The 14454-nt window shown below is 48.4% G+C and overlaps 1 protein-coding gene across 1 annotated transcript in view; it reads left to right on the top strand.

Annotated features, from left to right (window-relative positions):
* ralgapa1 (Ral GTPase activating protein catalytic subunit alpha 1) overlaps positions 1-14454 on the top strand; it is a 66103-nt gene that overhangs the window by 24507 nt on the left and 27142 nt on the right. The window contains 5 exon segments of the mRNA XM_076977601.1: positions 159-323; positions 1553-1693; positions 11009-11185; positions 13787-13911; positions 14245-14454. The exon segment at positions 14245-14454 is cut by the window's right edge and continues 4 nt beyond it. Coding sequence (XP_076833716.1) covers positions 159-323; positions 1553-1693; positions 11009-11185; positions 13787-13911; positions 14245-14454 — 818 coding nt within the window.

Raw genomic sequence — 14454 nt, 5'->3', positions numbered from 1 at the left:
TGATGTAACTAATTGACTGTGTTCAGACTAGCAGTGATTGAGAGGCACCAACCAGCAGAGGGCGCTGTCTGTGTAAAACAGGGAAGCAGCCACAACATTAATCAGTCTCATCTTAACGTTGATTCTTGTGACGTGGCTGCACCCCCGGCCTCCACCAGGTGGCGTCCATGAGGGCCAGAAGATGGTGGTGGACCGCTCCTTCTCCAGAGGGTGGAGCCGTGAGCCGCCGGGCCAGGCCATGGCCATGCGTCAGCGCAGTGCCACCACAGCCGGCTCCCCGGGCATCGAGAAGGCCAGGAGCATCGTCAGGCAGAAGACCGTCGGTGAGTCGTTCTCCGCCTGTTCACGCTCACCCTGCCGTCGTGGCTCCTCACCCTGGAGATCTCCACGCTCGCAGAGTGGACTGTGGACCGAGCAGTGTACGTGGATAGAGACAGAAAACCAAATGTGTTGTATAAGGATGGTGAATTGTGGCGGACATCAGCTGTGCCACTACTGTCTAGCCTGCCTTCCTCTCTCTCTCTCTGTCTCTCGCTGTCTCTGTGCCTCTTTCTCTCTTTCTCTGTCTAACCTGCCTCCCTCTCTCTCTCTCTCTCTCTCTGTCTCTCGCTGTCTCTCTGCCTCTCTCTCTTTCTCTCTTTCTCTGTCTAGCCTGCCTCCCTCTCTCCCTCTCTCTCTCTCTCTCTCTCTCTCTCTCTCTCTCTCTCTCTCTCTCTCTCTGTCTCTCTCTGTCTCTCTGTCTCGTCCTAACTGTCTCTCCCTCTCTTTAACGGTCACTGTGTTCTTGCTGCTTCTCTGTGCCCTCTTACACTTCTTTCTCTCTTTCCATCCTGTCTTCCCTCCTTCCTTTACCCTTCTTTCTCTCCCTTCCTCCCATGTCTCTCTCTCCCGTCCTCTGGTGTGTCTCTCTCTCTCCTGTCCTCCCGTATCTCTCTCTCCCGTCCTCTGGTGTGTGTCTCTCCCGTCCTCCCGTATCTCTCTCTTCCTGTCCTCTGGTGTGTCTCTCTCTCCCGTCCTCCCGTATCTCTCTCTCCCGTCCTCTGTTGTGTGTCTCTCCCGTCCTCCCGTATCTCTCTCTCCCGTCCTCTGGTGTGTCTCTCTCTCTCCCGTCCTCCTGTATCTCTCTCTCATGTCCTCTGGTGTGTGTCTCTCTCTCTCCCGTCCTCCCGTATCTCTCTCTCCCGTCCTCTGGTGTGTCTCTCTCTCTCCCGTCCTCCTGTATCTCTCTCTCCCGTCCTCTGGTGTGTCTCTCTCTCCCGTCCTCCCGTATCTCTCTCTCCCGTCCTCTGGTGTGTCTCTCTCTCCCGTCCTCCCGTATCTCTCTCTCCCGTCCTCTGGTGTGTCTCTCTCTCTCTCCCGTCCTCCTGTATCTCTCATGTCCTCTGGTGTGTGTCTCTCTCTCTCTCCCGTCCTCCCGTATCTCTCTCTCCCGTCCTCTGGTGTGTCTCTCTCTCTCCCGTCCTCCTGTATCTCTCTCTCCCGTCCTCTGGTGTGTCTCTCTCTCTCTCCCGTCCTCCCGTATCTCTCTCTCCCGTCCTCTGGTGTGCCGTAGCCCTGCGCAGCTGTTCCACTGGCGACAGCCTCTTGGCGGCTGCGTTTATCCGCAGCGCTAAGAGCGCGCCGGTTCTGGTGCACCCCGCCAACCCACTCCTGACCCACTCCATCCTCGCCCCCCTAGCTGACGAGCTGTCAGGTAGAGCCAGACCTCTTCCTCCTCCGTGGACCTGCGCCGCTGCATGTGTGGGGGGGTGGGTGTGTGTGTGTGCGGGAGCGTGCGGGGCGTAGCGCATGCCCTCTGTGTGTTTGTGTGCATGCCTCAGGTGCTCTTCGCTCTCCAGCGTGGCGGGAGTCGTATCACATGACCATGCGGCCCCAGTGTCATGTGACAGAAGTGCTGTGCTAACCAGACATGGCTGAGCACAGAGCTGTAAAAAAACAGTAGTAAATGAATCAGAATTAAATGAATGTAAATGTAGCCTAACACCTGATCCAGTGACTCTCGCTAGTGTGTGGTGTGTAAGTGTGTTCGGTGGTGGTGTGTGTGTGTGTGTTCAGTGGTGTTTGAGTGTGTTCCGTGGTGGTGGTGTGTGTTTATATATTTGTATTTGTGGACAAAGGGTGGTTATACAGTTATATAAGTTTCTTGTTCCCCGGCCAAGTAGTCACAGTCCTTTCGCTGCAGATTGTGAGCCTCAGGTAGGAGTTAGAATCAGCAAGTCCTCTTGTGGAAATGGCACATCCAACCCCAGCATCAGTACATCCACCGGCAAGTCAGACCATCTCCCAGGTGCTTGTAGGTGCTTGCATGCAATTGTCTTGGGTAGAAGCATACAAAAAGATAGACAATACAGACTGAGTGGACATGAATTTAAACCACCATTGATTTAAATGTACATAGCTCACGTGCCAGTGATGAGCATGTGGCTCCGGCAGGCTAATCTATAGCAGCATAACTATAGGGAGGGGTTCAGAGGTGACCACAGGCATGAGGGCTCACTGAGACATTGCTTTCCAGTCAAGTCATTGTCACAAATAGAGTGATGCCATGACACAGCTGGAGGACAGCATCAACATCTCAGATCACCAGAAATTTACATTTACATTTACGGCATTTAGCAGACGCTCTTATCCAGAGCGACTTACAAAGTGCTTTGCATCTGATCACAGAATTCATCCTAGGTAATAGGCTAGAATTCAAGTTACCATTGAGTCAGACTACTATTAAACTACAGGAGTCAATGTCATTACCTAGTGTTTTGCAAGTTAAACGTTTGGCAATAACCATAGACAAACATACAATTTAAAAACAATGGCAAGTGGTATCTGCTAAGGTAGTGCTCTGTTAAGAACTCAACAAACAGGTGAGTTTTCAGTCTACGCTTGAAGATAGCAACAGACTCTGCAGTCTGATCAGCTAATGGAAGATCGTTCCACCATCTTGGAGCCAGGACGGAGAATAGTTTGGAGCTTTGTTTTCCATGAGACTTTAAGCATGGAGTCGAGCCAAGCTTGAGGTTCTGAGTGCTCGCTGTATGGATCGGCTTTTGACCATGGACATCATGTAGGGAGGGGCCAGTCCATTTTTGGCTTTGTAAGCAAGCATCAATGTTTTATATCTGATGCGTGCCACTACTGGAAGCCAGTGAGGAGAGCGTAGCAGAGGAGTCACATGTGAAAACTTGGGGAGATTGAAGACCAGTCGTGCTGCAGCATTCTGAATTAGTTGTAGAGGTCTGATGACCCGTAGAGGAAGACCTGCAAGTAGGGAATTGCAGGAGTCCAGCTTTGAGATGACTAGAGACAGCACAAGCACTTGAGTAGCTTCCTGTGAAAGGAAGGGTCGTATTCTCCGTATGTTACAGAGGAGAAATCTGCAGGATCTGGTCAGTTTTGAAATGCGTGTTGAGAAGGACAACTGGTTGTCCAACGTTACACCCAGAGCAGTTTCTGATGGTGTTAACAAGGTGTTCTCAAAGGAAACTGTGAGGTCGTTGTGTAGGTTTGGGGTTCCTGGAATGTACAGAAGCTCAGTTTTGCTAGGTTTGAGCTTCAAGTGGTGAGCAGTCATCTATGAAGCAATATCTGCCAAGTAGTGTTGTCACGATACTAAGAATTACAACTTCGATACGATACCTTAAAAAGTATTGAAATTCGATACCATTTTCGATACCAAAGTCAGATACTGTGCTCATTTCCGTTTTAAAGCCTTTTTATTTATTTTTTTTAAATAAACAAACAAATGAATATTGTATTTTGTTTCACAAATGTCAAATAAATAAAATGTGTAGTCCCTACCACATTAAAACAGAAAAATAAATAATTGCACATTAAGATAAATTAACATAAATAATAGTGCATTCTGGAATTCACATTTAGAAGTAAAAAAAGGCTAGTGTATTTTAAGTATATTTTAAACAACTTTAACTTTAAGTCCTTAAGTAACTAAAACTTCAGTATTAGAGTAGAGTTCAGTATTCATAGATGATTGATCCGTTGTGGTACAATCACTTTTTTTTCCCTGTATGCTGTCGCACTTACGGCTCTTAAACCAAGAATATGACAAACATTTGCTAGGATACCATAATCGGACACATAATTTTGTATGCTATAATACTAGAAATGGGAATAATCACCAACCTCTTGGAATGTTTTGTACAAATCTGCGTGCCTTCAGGTGTTTGGCCAGATTCATTGTGTTAAGCTAGGTTTATACTTTCGCGAGTGACCGTAGCGTGCGAGTCCACACACCTCGCGCGACCCTGCTCGAACGGTGGAGGCGTTTATACTTCCCGCGTCTCACATTCTTTGCAGTGTTGTCCGTAACGATATGTGGTAGTATAAAGAAACACCCCTCAAAACAGTGGAAGGAACATTTACCTGACTAATTTTAATGTTGCTTTGTGTTTCAGGTTTGAAAAGTGCTGGAATTTAGGTTAAAGTGCTTGAAAATGCTTGAAACGAATATCTATCTGACTGAACAGTTGTATTACGTTAACAAATAGAGCCTCTTGTAATTCCAGGACGAAACACGAGAGAACGTGAAGACGTTAAGATTGGGCATTTTGAAAATAAACATCCATTAAATAATGTGATAAAAAAGCAAATAATTTTGAGTATATGTATAAATATTTAACTAAAGTTTAACGTGTTGGGAAATATTGAAATGGACCTTGAAAGTGACGTACAAGTGCTTGAATTCCACCTTGTTAAGGTGTATGAACCCAGCAAACATGACTATGTTCATTGTGCTGAGGCGCGCGCTAAGTTACAAAATTCAAGAGGTGCACGACCTCGCGAATCGACAGCGCGCGAGGCCACCGCGATTACGTAATTTTCGCCGTGCGGACCCTCGCGCTGTTCCCGGTGCGTCAAGTATAAACCAGGCTTTAGCGCCCTTCGTTGAAATGTTTCAAAAGCACCACTTGCAACCTGGCTTGTTCATGTCCTTCGGTACGCGCACACTGCCCCCGTGTGGCACTCTTTGGAAATACTGCTCTTTAAAAAAAAAACGCATATAGCACCGATACTAAGCAAATTGGGTATGGTACCATTTTTAATGACGAAGTATCGCGATACTGCTCTAGTATCGGTGTACCGTGCAACACTACTGCCATGCATGCCGAGATTCACCTAGAAACCTGGGTGTCAGAATAAGGGAAGGAAAGAATTTGCTGGGTGTCATTAGCATAGCAATTATAAGAGAAATCATGAGACAAAATAATGTCACCAAGGGAACGAGTATATAAAGAGAAGAGAAGAGGACCTAGGACTGGGCCTTGGGGGACTCCAGTGGAAAGTTTACATGGATTGGATGTGGATCCTCTCCATGTTACCTGATAGGAATGGTCTTCAAGATATGACTGGAACCATTTCCAAGCACTGCCAGTCACACCGAGGCTAGAAAGAACAGAGAGGAGGATGTTGTGGTTGACCGTGTCAAAGGCTGCAGAAAGATCTAGAAGAATTAAAACTGATGATAGCTTGTTAGCCTTGGAAGCATGAAGCTTCTCAGTCACTGCTTTGAGGGCAGTTTCTGTTGAGTGTGCCCATGCGAGACTGATTAGGATCATGGAGTTGGTTCTGGGTGAGGACGAGAGTAATAACGAGAGTTTTTGATAGAAATGAAAGAATTGATACCGGTCTGTAGTTGTCAGAGGTGTCAAGTGTTGCTTTTTTCAAGATTCGTACCATCCTTGCCATCTTGAACACGGTAGGTACATGACCCGAAACGAAGGAGTTGTTGATGATTGCTGAGGTGAACGGAAGGAGTTCTCTTGACATATTTTGGAAAAGAGTGGAAGGAATTGGATCCAGTGGGCATGTAGTAGGATTGCTGGAAGTCAGAAGTTGATGTATCTTGTCTGAGGAGAGAGGGGAGAAAGAAGCCAAGGAGTTGAGTGTAGGGTTAGGGGGAGAAGGACTGATGTACTACTGCAATCTTCTCTTCAAAGAAGATGACAAAATCCTCAGGAGTGAGAGAGGATGGAGGAGGGGGTGAGGGAGAGTTAAGGAGTGAGAGAGGATGGAGGAGGGGGTGAGGGAGGGTTAAGGAGAGAAGAAAAAATACTGAATAGCTTGTGTGGGTTGGATGCAGATGATTCAAAGAGTGCAAGAGTGGGACTAATATAATCAAATTTTCTAGCCTTAGTTAGGACTCTAGCTGCAGCATTTTGTACAAGTTGTAGCTTCTTTATGAACTGTTTAGAGCAGGTATCACCAAATGGCGGACCGCGGTCCGGATCCGGACCCGAACGCCGTCCTGTCTGGACCCAATCACATTCCTGATTAACTGGATACGGACCCAAATGCCAAAAATTTTTTAACGGGAGACTATATTTTTAACCGGAGAATTTATTTTTAGACGAGTGTTACGTTCACCACCCATTTGAGTGTTACGTTCGCCCCCCCGCTCAACAACTTTCGTTCGGTAACGCGGACCCGGACCTAAGGTCTGAGCTATCTGCCAAAAATGGACCGCGGAAAGATTTAATTGATTACCCCTGGTTTAGAGCATCCAATTAGAAGACTATTACAGTAGTCTAATCTTGATGAGACAAAAGCATGGACCAGCTTCTCTGCATCAGCTAATGAAAGTAAGTGTCTCCGCTTGGCAATATTACGTAAATGGAATAGGCAGCCTTAGTGACATTGCATACATGTGTGTCAAATTAAAGATCCGAATCAATAGTGGCACGTAAGCTTTTTGCGGTAGATTTAGGTGTTACTGAAAAACCATCTAGGGTAAGGGGAATATCAGCCCAATTGCTTCTAGCAGCTTTAGGCCCAAGAATCAGCACCTCAGTCTTATCTGAATTTAGTTGAAAAAAATTAGACGCCATCCAGTTTTTAATGGCCTGGACGCAGTTCTCAATCTTGAGAGTAGTAGCGATATCATCCAGATTGGAAGATACATAAAACTGAGTATCATCTGCGTAGCAATGGAAGCTAATATCATGTCTATGAATGATGGTGCCCAGTGGTAGCATATATAATGAGAATAATATGGGGCCCAGTACAGATCCTTGTGGGACACCATACATTACCTTAGAATGCTCTGAGCATTCGTTATTTACTAGTACAAATTGGTAACGATCCGTCAGGTAGGACCTGAACCAGGAGAGGGCTTGACCTCTTATGCCAATGAGTGTCTCCAGACTATTTAGTAGAATATTATGATAAATGGTGTCAAAAGCAGCACTGAGGTCTAACAGTATGAGAAAAGAAACGTCCTTTATTAGAGGATATTAAGAGATTGTTCAGTACAAGACATGTTCTGTCTGTAAGAAGGAAGAGAGTTATGTAGAAACTACTTTCTCTAAAATTTTGGATATGAATGACCGAAAAATTGGCCTATAGTTCGACAGTTCCTGGGGGTTATGACCAAGTTTTTTAATTAGCGGCTTGATGACTGCAAGTTTAAATGAATTGGGAATGTAGCCCAGGCTCAGAGAATAGTTTATTATAGTGAGCAAGGTTCTACATTGCTATGCAGTATTTCTTTAAGTAGATGGATTGGTACGGCATCTAGTATGCATGTGGAGGGCTTTGCAGGTTCCACCAGTGAAATAAGCTCCTCACGGCCAATTGGGGAGAAGGACTCGAACAGGGCATCAGAGCTGACCGGACAGCTGTCAAGGTGCATTGGCATGTTGACAGGCTCTGAGATAGCACTACTAATTTTTTCCCTAATTTTATGAATTTTATCATTAAAGGATTTCATAAAATAGTTACTGCTACACTCTAGTGGGATTAGTGAATTTATTTGTTAATGTCTCCTCGTAAGGCTGGAAACTGTTTTATATAGGAGTCCTGAATAGTGTTTGTTTTTCTGGTAAGGCCGATAAGTATGAGGATTTTGCTTCTATGAGGATGAGGATACACTTATAACTTTGAATTTTGCCATTTACGCTCCAGGATCCGCACGGCTCGTTTGAGACTACGCGTGAGCTCATTGTATCATGGCGCTATTTTTCTCTCAGTGGCTCTCTTATATCATAATGGTGCAACCTTGTCTATAATAATAACAATAATAATCTTTATTTGTATAGCACCTTTCATACATACATGCAACTCAAAGTGCTTTACAGAATAAATAAAAAGAAACATTAAAAGGAAGCAAAGATAAGACAAAAAGTTGTCTTGTCAAAGATTAGACAAAAATGTTAATTGAAATTAAAGATACAAATATTAAAATAACATAAAATGTAACTAAATATAATAATGTAAAAAGTAAATAAGATAATAATAATAATTGGGATTACTGTTTGAAGACCTGAGAGACCTGACTGGAACATATCTAACTATCATTTCACTGAGGTAAAGAGGAGCAAGACCATGAAGACATTTAAAAACCATGACTAGAACCTTAAAATCTATTCTAAAGCTGACAGGTAACCAGTGCAGGTGTAATATGATCTCTCTTTCTCCTGTGGGTCAGAACACTTGCAGCCGCGTTATGAACTCGCTGTAGGTGAGAAATGGAGCTCTTTGGAAGAGCAGATAGAACAGCGTTACAATAATCTAGCATTGATGTGATAAATGCATGGACAAGTTTTTCACTGTCAGCAGGAGAGAGCATATCTCGGACCTTAGTGATGTTTCGAAGGTGAAAGTAAGCTGTCTTGCATGTAGTCATGATGTGTGATTTGAAGCTGAGCTCATTATCAAAGGTGACGCCCAGGTTCTTAACACATTGTCTGGCTTTCAGATTCATTTGATTTAAATAAGTCTGGACATCATTCCTTTGTGAATCACTGCCAAGAACAAGAACCTCTGTCTTCTGTTTATTTAACTGCAGAAAATTGTCAGACATCCATGTCTGTATATCATCTATGCAGTCAAACAGTGAGCAAATAGATTTTAGGGCTTTAGGTTCTAGAGAAATATAAAGTTGAGTGTCATCTGCATATTAATGATAACTAATACCATGTTTATTAATGATATGTGGTAACGGAAGCATAGATATAGGTTGAATAGTAACGGCCCAAGAATTGATCCTTGGGGGACGCCACAAGTTATTTTTTGACGTGTGGAGGAAGAGGGACCTAATGCTACATAGTAATCACGCCCAGTTAGGTACGATCTAAACCAGTCTAAGACTAAGCCACTAAGGCCTACCCAGCTCTGTAGTCGATCAAGAAGTATTTCATGATCAACGGTGTCAAAAGCGGTGCTTAAATCTAGCAGAAAAAGGACTGAGAGTTTGCCTGCATCCTTATTCAATCTCAAGTCATTTACTACCTTAACTAGGGCTGTTTCAGTGCATGCATGTGTTCAGTGGTGGTGGTGCGTGAGTGTGTTCAGTGGTGGTGGTACGTGAGTGTGTTCAGTGGTGGTGGTGGTGCGTGAGTGTGTTCAGTGGTGGTGGTGCGTGAGTGTGTTCAGTGGTGGTGGTGGTGGTGCTTGAGTGTGTTCAGTGGTGGTGGTGGTGGTGCTTGAGTGTGTTCAGTGGTGGTGGTGGTGCTTGAGTGTGTTCAGTGGTGGTGGTGGTGCTTGAGTGTGTTCAGTGGTGGTGGTGGTGCGTGAGTGTGTTCAGTGGTGGTGGTGGTGCGTGAGTGTGTTCAGTGGTGGTGGTGTGTGAGTGTGTTCAGTGGTGGTGGTGCTTGAATGTGTTCAATGGTGGTGGTGCTTGAATGTGTTCAGTGGTGGTGGTGCTTGAGTGTGTTCAGTGGTGGTGGTGCGTGAGTGTGTTCAGTGGTGGTGGTGGTGGTGCGTGAGTGTGTTCAGTGGTGGTGGTGGTGCGTGAGTGTGTTCAGTGGTGGTGGTGGTGCGTGAGTGTGTTCAGTGGTGGTGGTGCTTGAGTGTGTTCAGTGGTGGTGGTGCGTGAGTGTGTTCAGTGGTGGTGGTGCGTGAGTGTGTTCAGTGGTGGTGGTGGTGCGTGAGTGTGTTCAGTGGTGGTGGTGGTGCGTGAGTGTGTTCAGTGGTGGTGGTGGTGCTTGAGTGTGTTCAGTGGTGGTGGTGGTGCTTGAGTGTGTTCAGTGGTGGTGGTGGTGCTTGAGTGTGTTCAGTGGTGGTGGTGGTGCTTGAGTGTGTTCAGTGGTGGTGGTGGTGCTTGAGTGTGTTCAGTGGTGGTGGTGTGTGAGTGTGCTCAGTGGTGGTGGTGCGTGAGCGTGTTCGGTAGTGGTGTGTGAGCGTGTTCGGTGGTGGTGTGTGTGTGTGTGTTCAGTTGTGTTGTGTGAGTGTGTTCAGTGGTGGTGTGTTAGATTATGTGTCTGAAACTGAACTGCTCGCCAGCGTAATTACACATGCTTCTGTCTTTGTGGTTGTGTGAATGTGTGTCATTTATGATTTGTTGTTGGTGTGTGTGTGATTGATTGTGTGTGTGTGTGTGTGTGTGTGTGTGTGTGTGTGTGTGTGTGTGTGTGTGTGTGTGTGTGTGTGTTTATATGACAACACAAAAACCGCACAACAGCACAACACATGCGAGCCTCTATTAGTCAACACTCCTTGTCCATTACATTACTTTTATGTTTAAGTTGTGTGGCATTTTGGTTTGTGTTTGTGTTTACTGAGTGTGTATCAGGCAGCTGGGGATGTTTCAAACAGTTAAGTGTTGAGGTTCATTATTGGTATGTGCATGTGTTTGCTTTCTGCATGTCTGTTTGGACACAGTAGTTTTGTAAGTGGATATTAAAATGCTATTTCAGTCAGTAGATTTGTGATGTTAAACTTATGCATACTGTCTCTGGAACAGTATCATGCCTGTGTGTGTTTGTGTGTGTGTGTTTGTGTGTGTGTGTGTGTGTGTGTTTGTGTGTGTGTGTGTGTTTGTGTGTGTGTGTCCAAGACAGTCTATTGATGAGGTGATGTTCTGCCTGGTTGTGATACTGTGTGTGTGTGTGTGTGTGTGTGTGTGTGTGTGTGTGTGTGTGTGTGTGTGTGTGTGTGTTGTGTGTGTGTGTGTGTGTGTGTGTGTGTGTCCAAGACAGTCTATTGATGAGGTGATGTTCTGCCTGGTTGTGATACTGTGTGTGTGTGTGTGTGTGTGTGTGTGTGTGTGTGTACCCAGACATGGAGGAGCCCCCGTTAGTGGTGCGTGGCGCGCGGGCCCGTCACTCCTCCCAGAGCGAGGAGAGCCCCGCCTCCGAGGTGTTCTCCGCGTCAGCCGACCTGGAGCAGACGCCCCTCCCCCGCAGCAGCAGCGCCTCCGACATCATGGAGCCCTTCATCGCCGAACGGGTCAAAGGTGCACTTCCTGTTTCTGACAGTCTGTCTCACACTAGCGCCCCCACGGCCCCCCCCACAGACGCCCCCCACTGCCCCCCGCCCCCATGTGCCCCCTCCCACACCCACAGCGGCCCCCAGAGCCGGGCATCTTCCCTGGAGGTGGGCGATAACATCTATGACCACCTCTGCCAAATGCCAGGGCCCCAACCCCCCTTTGTCCCTGATTGGACGTGTCCTGCGGCCACGCCCACTCCTCTGGCCGACAGAGGCGGAGAGGAGGATCTCTTCAGCTCCCTCAGGGAGTACTTCCTGCTCAGAGACCCCGAGGGGCTGGCTGGGGAGGCGGGGCTAGGCGGGCTGGGGGTGGAGTCTGGCTCAGATGGAGGCGGGGCACTGCAGGAGCAAGAGGCAGAGCAGAGCGAGCAGATTTTCTATGAGTGTTTAGAGGAGTGCGAGTGGGCGTCGGCCTGCACGGAGGCCCAGGACGGGACGGACTCTGGTCCGCAGACGCAGGGCACCACGGAGCAGCCGAGCCAGACCGAGCCCGTCGTCCAGCCCCCCCACCCGCTGTTGCTCCGCCCCCGGCTGTCCCGCTCCGCCCCCAAAAAGCGCCCGGGAGGCGGGGTCCACGTCAGCTTCCGGCCCTCCACCGAATCCGTGCACTTCCTCAACCCGCTGGACCCCAAGGAGGCGCACTGGAAGGCCCGCCTCCGACGCCTCGGCCACTTCAGCGGCCACTCGGCCGGGGTCGGCGCCGCCGTCGCCGGGTCAAAGGTCAGAGAAGGGTCGGCGGAGGGCGGGCCCTGCGGGGAGAGCGGGGAGCGGGAGGGCGGGTCCGTGGGCGGGGCGAGGCACGGACGCCTGGGCAGACCCTCCCTCCGCCCGCGCGGGTCCCGCTCCAGGTCGCAGGAGTCGGGCCGCAGCCCCTCCCGCCAGCAGGTGGCGCTGTTAGGCGGCATGTATAAATCTGTGGTGCACGCTCTCTCCAAGCCCAAGAGTCACGCGGCGGCCCTGAGCCACGGCAAAGCCCCCGTCCCGGACGCCCCCCTGAAGGACCTGTACTCGCATGTAATGGGCTATTTTGGAAGAAGACCACCAGGTGAGGACCGACGGCCGTCGCCCCCCTGCAACAACACGGAAGACAAACCCCCCCCCCCCCCCCCCCCCCCCAAAAAAAATTCCCAACAACAAACAGCCTGTTCCCTGTTTTCCTCTTTTTTTAAACTGTTTGATTTTCTTTGTCTTTTTTGCCTGAATGCAGATTGAATTGAGGCTGTTTTGTGTTTCCTTTTAAAGTAGCTCAATTCCATAAAGAGCCGACAGGCTGATGCCCCGCCCACCTCTGGGATGGCCCCTCCCACCTCTGGGATGGCCCCTCCCGCCAGCTTCTGGGATCTAATCTCTGCTGCCCTTCTGCCCCCGGATGCTGCATGCCACCTCACGCCTCCCTCCCAGCCTTCCCTCTGTCTCTCACACACACACACACACACACACACACACACACACACACACACACACACACACACACAAGAGAAAAAAACTAAATCTTATCGTCTGAACCATGCAGTTGAACCAGCCTGCTGTGGGGTTGAAGGTCGGTGAGCAGACGTTCCACTAATGCCGACCACATCGACATTTCTATATCTGGTCAATCTTAAAACCCGTTGGTTTTGGGTGTAATCTTGGTTTTTGCCAGAAGAGGGCAGCACTTCTCTATTAACTCTACGCAGACCATCGCGGTAACCGAGCTCTAGTGAAAATGTTGTCTCTTGATGGCTTGATCATCAGCACAAAAACCGCCCTGTCCACCCAGTAAGATCTGGATTTGGCTTAAGCTCTTTTTGTGTGGTATGTTGAATGCTCGGCGGTTTTGTCAGTAGAACGGGACGCTTCTGTCAGCTGTGTGTCCCCGTGGACGAGCCCTAACGCGTCAGGTCCTGTTTGACCCAGGGACGTCTCCTTTGAGCTTTAACTAACGAGATGTGTTGGAGACCACAGAACCCCAGCACCGTGCCCTGGTCTTGGGGATGAGCACATGGGGTTCAGCACCTAACACACACTTCCTAACATTCACTTCCTAACACACACTCGTGCTCCTGTGTGCTGGGAGGCTACCTCACCTTTCAGTGGCTGGCCACTAACACACTGATCCCGCTCCTAACCACAGAAGACACACTAACTTCTACCTGAGGTGTCTGTTCAAACTGGTGAAGGGTCTCTCTCTCTCTCTCTCTCTCTCTCTCTCTCTCTGTGTGTGGACTGCATGATGTCTGAGTACCTCCATTGCTTTACTGACTGAGATCAGCAGTGTTTTCAGGGTCATGTTCTTCTCCTTCTAATAACTGGGCTGCAGTTCCTGCTGAATGTCTCTTTCATTTTGTGTTGTGCTTGATTTAAAATCTCCTCTGTTGACTCACTATCCCCAAAATACAAAGTGTTTGTGTGTCATAGGGCCACAAAGACAAACCCAAGACACAAATCCACAACACAGATTGTTGTGTACGGTCTGTAGCGACGCACGTGTGTGCTTTAACCTCCATGACTGTGTCTGATAGGTTCTCTCTGTGTGTGTGTGTGTGTGTGTGTGTGTGTGTGTGTGCGTGCGTGTGTGTGCGCGCAGCCAGTAAAGATGAGCTCACACCGAAGTTGCGTCCTGTCTCCGGGGATGCAGGCAGCAGCAACCCCAACGTCAGTGATCTGATGGACGAGTTCATCCAGGAGCGGCTCCGCTCGGGGGGCACCTCGGTGAGTCTGCCCCGCCCCTTGGTCAAATCCAGGGGCAACAGTGGCAAGGAAAAGCTCCCTGAATACAACAGAACATAGGGAATACACAGACTCTGTGACCCCGTGACCCCAGACTCCCATGGGTTACTGTGTTAAATATATAGTCCATGTGAGCTCTACAGAGCTTTGACCTCCAGGTGACCTCTGCTAAAATGGTCTGCTGAACACATGAACATGAGCAGCTCACGCTGAATTCATTGGTGTGTGTATCTGGATATAGACACTGATACCTATGTGCATCTCTGTCTTCCCTCTGTGTGTCACACACACACACACACACACACACACACACAGGGTATGACGAGGCGTGGTAGTAGCCCGGGCAGCTTGGAGATCCCAAAGGACTTCCCAGACGTGCTGACCCGTGCGAGCGCTCCACGCCCCGCAGACGACCCCGGCGTGCCCTCTGAGTGGACGTCTCCTGCCAGCGCCAGTGGGAGTGACCTCATCAGCTCCGACAGCCAATCAGATTCTTTCAATGCCTTCCAGTATGACAATAAGTTT

This window comes from Brachyhypopomus gauderio, chromosome 17, assembly GCF_052324685.1.
Source record: "Brachyhypopomus gauderio isolate BG-103 chromosome 17, BGAUD_0.2, whole genome shotgun sequence".
In the NCBI taxonomy this organism is placed as follows: Eukaryota; Metazoa; Chordata; class Actinopteri; order Gymnotiformes; family Hypopomidae; genus Brachyhypopomus; species Brachyhypopomus gauderio.
This window is presented reverse-complemented; position numbering and strand designations above follow the sequence as displayed.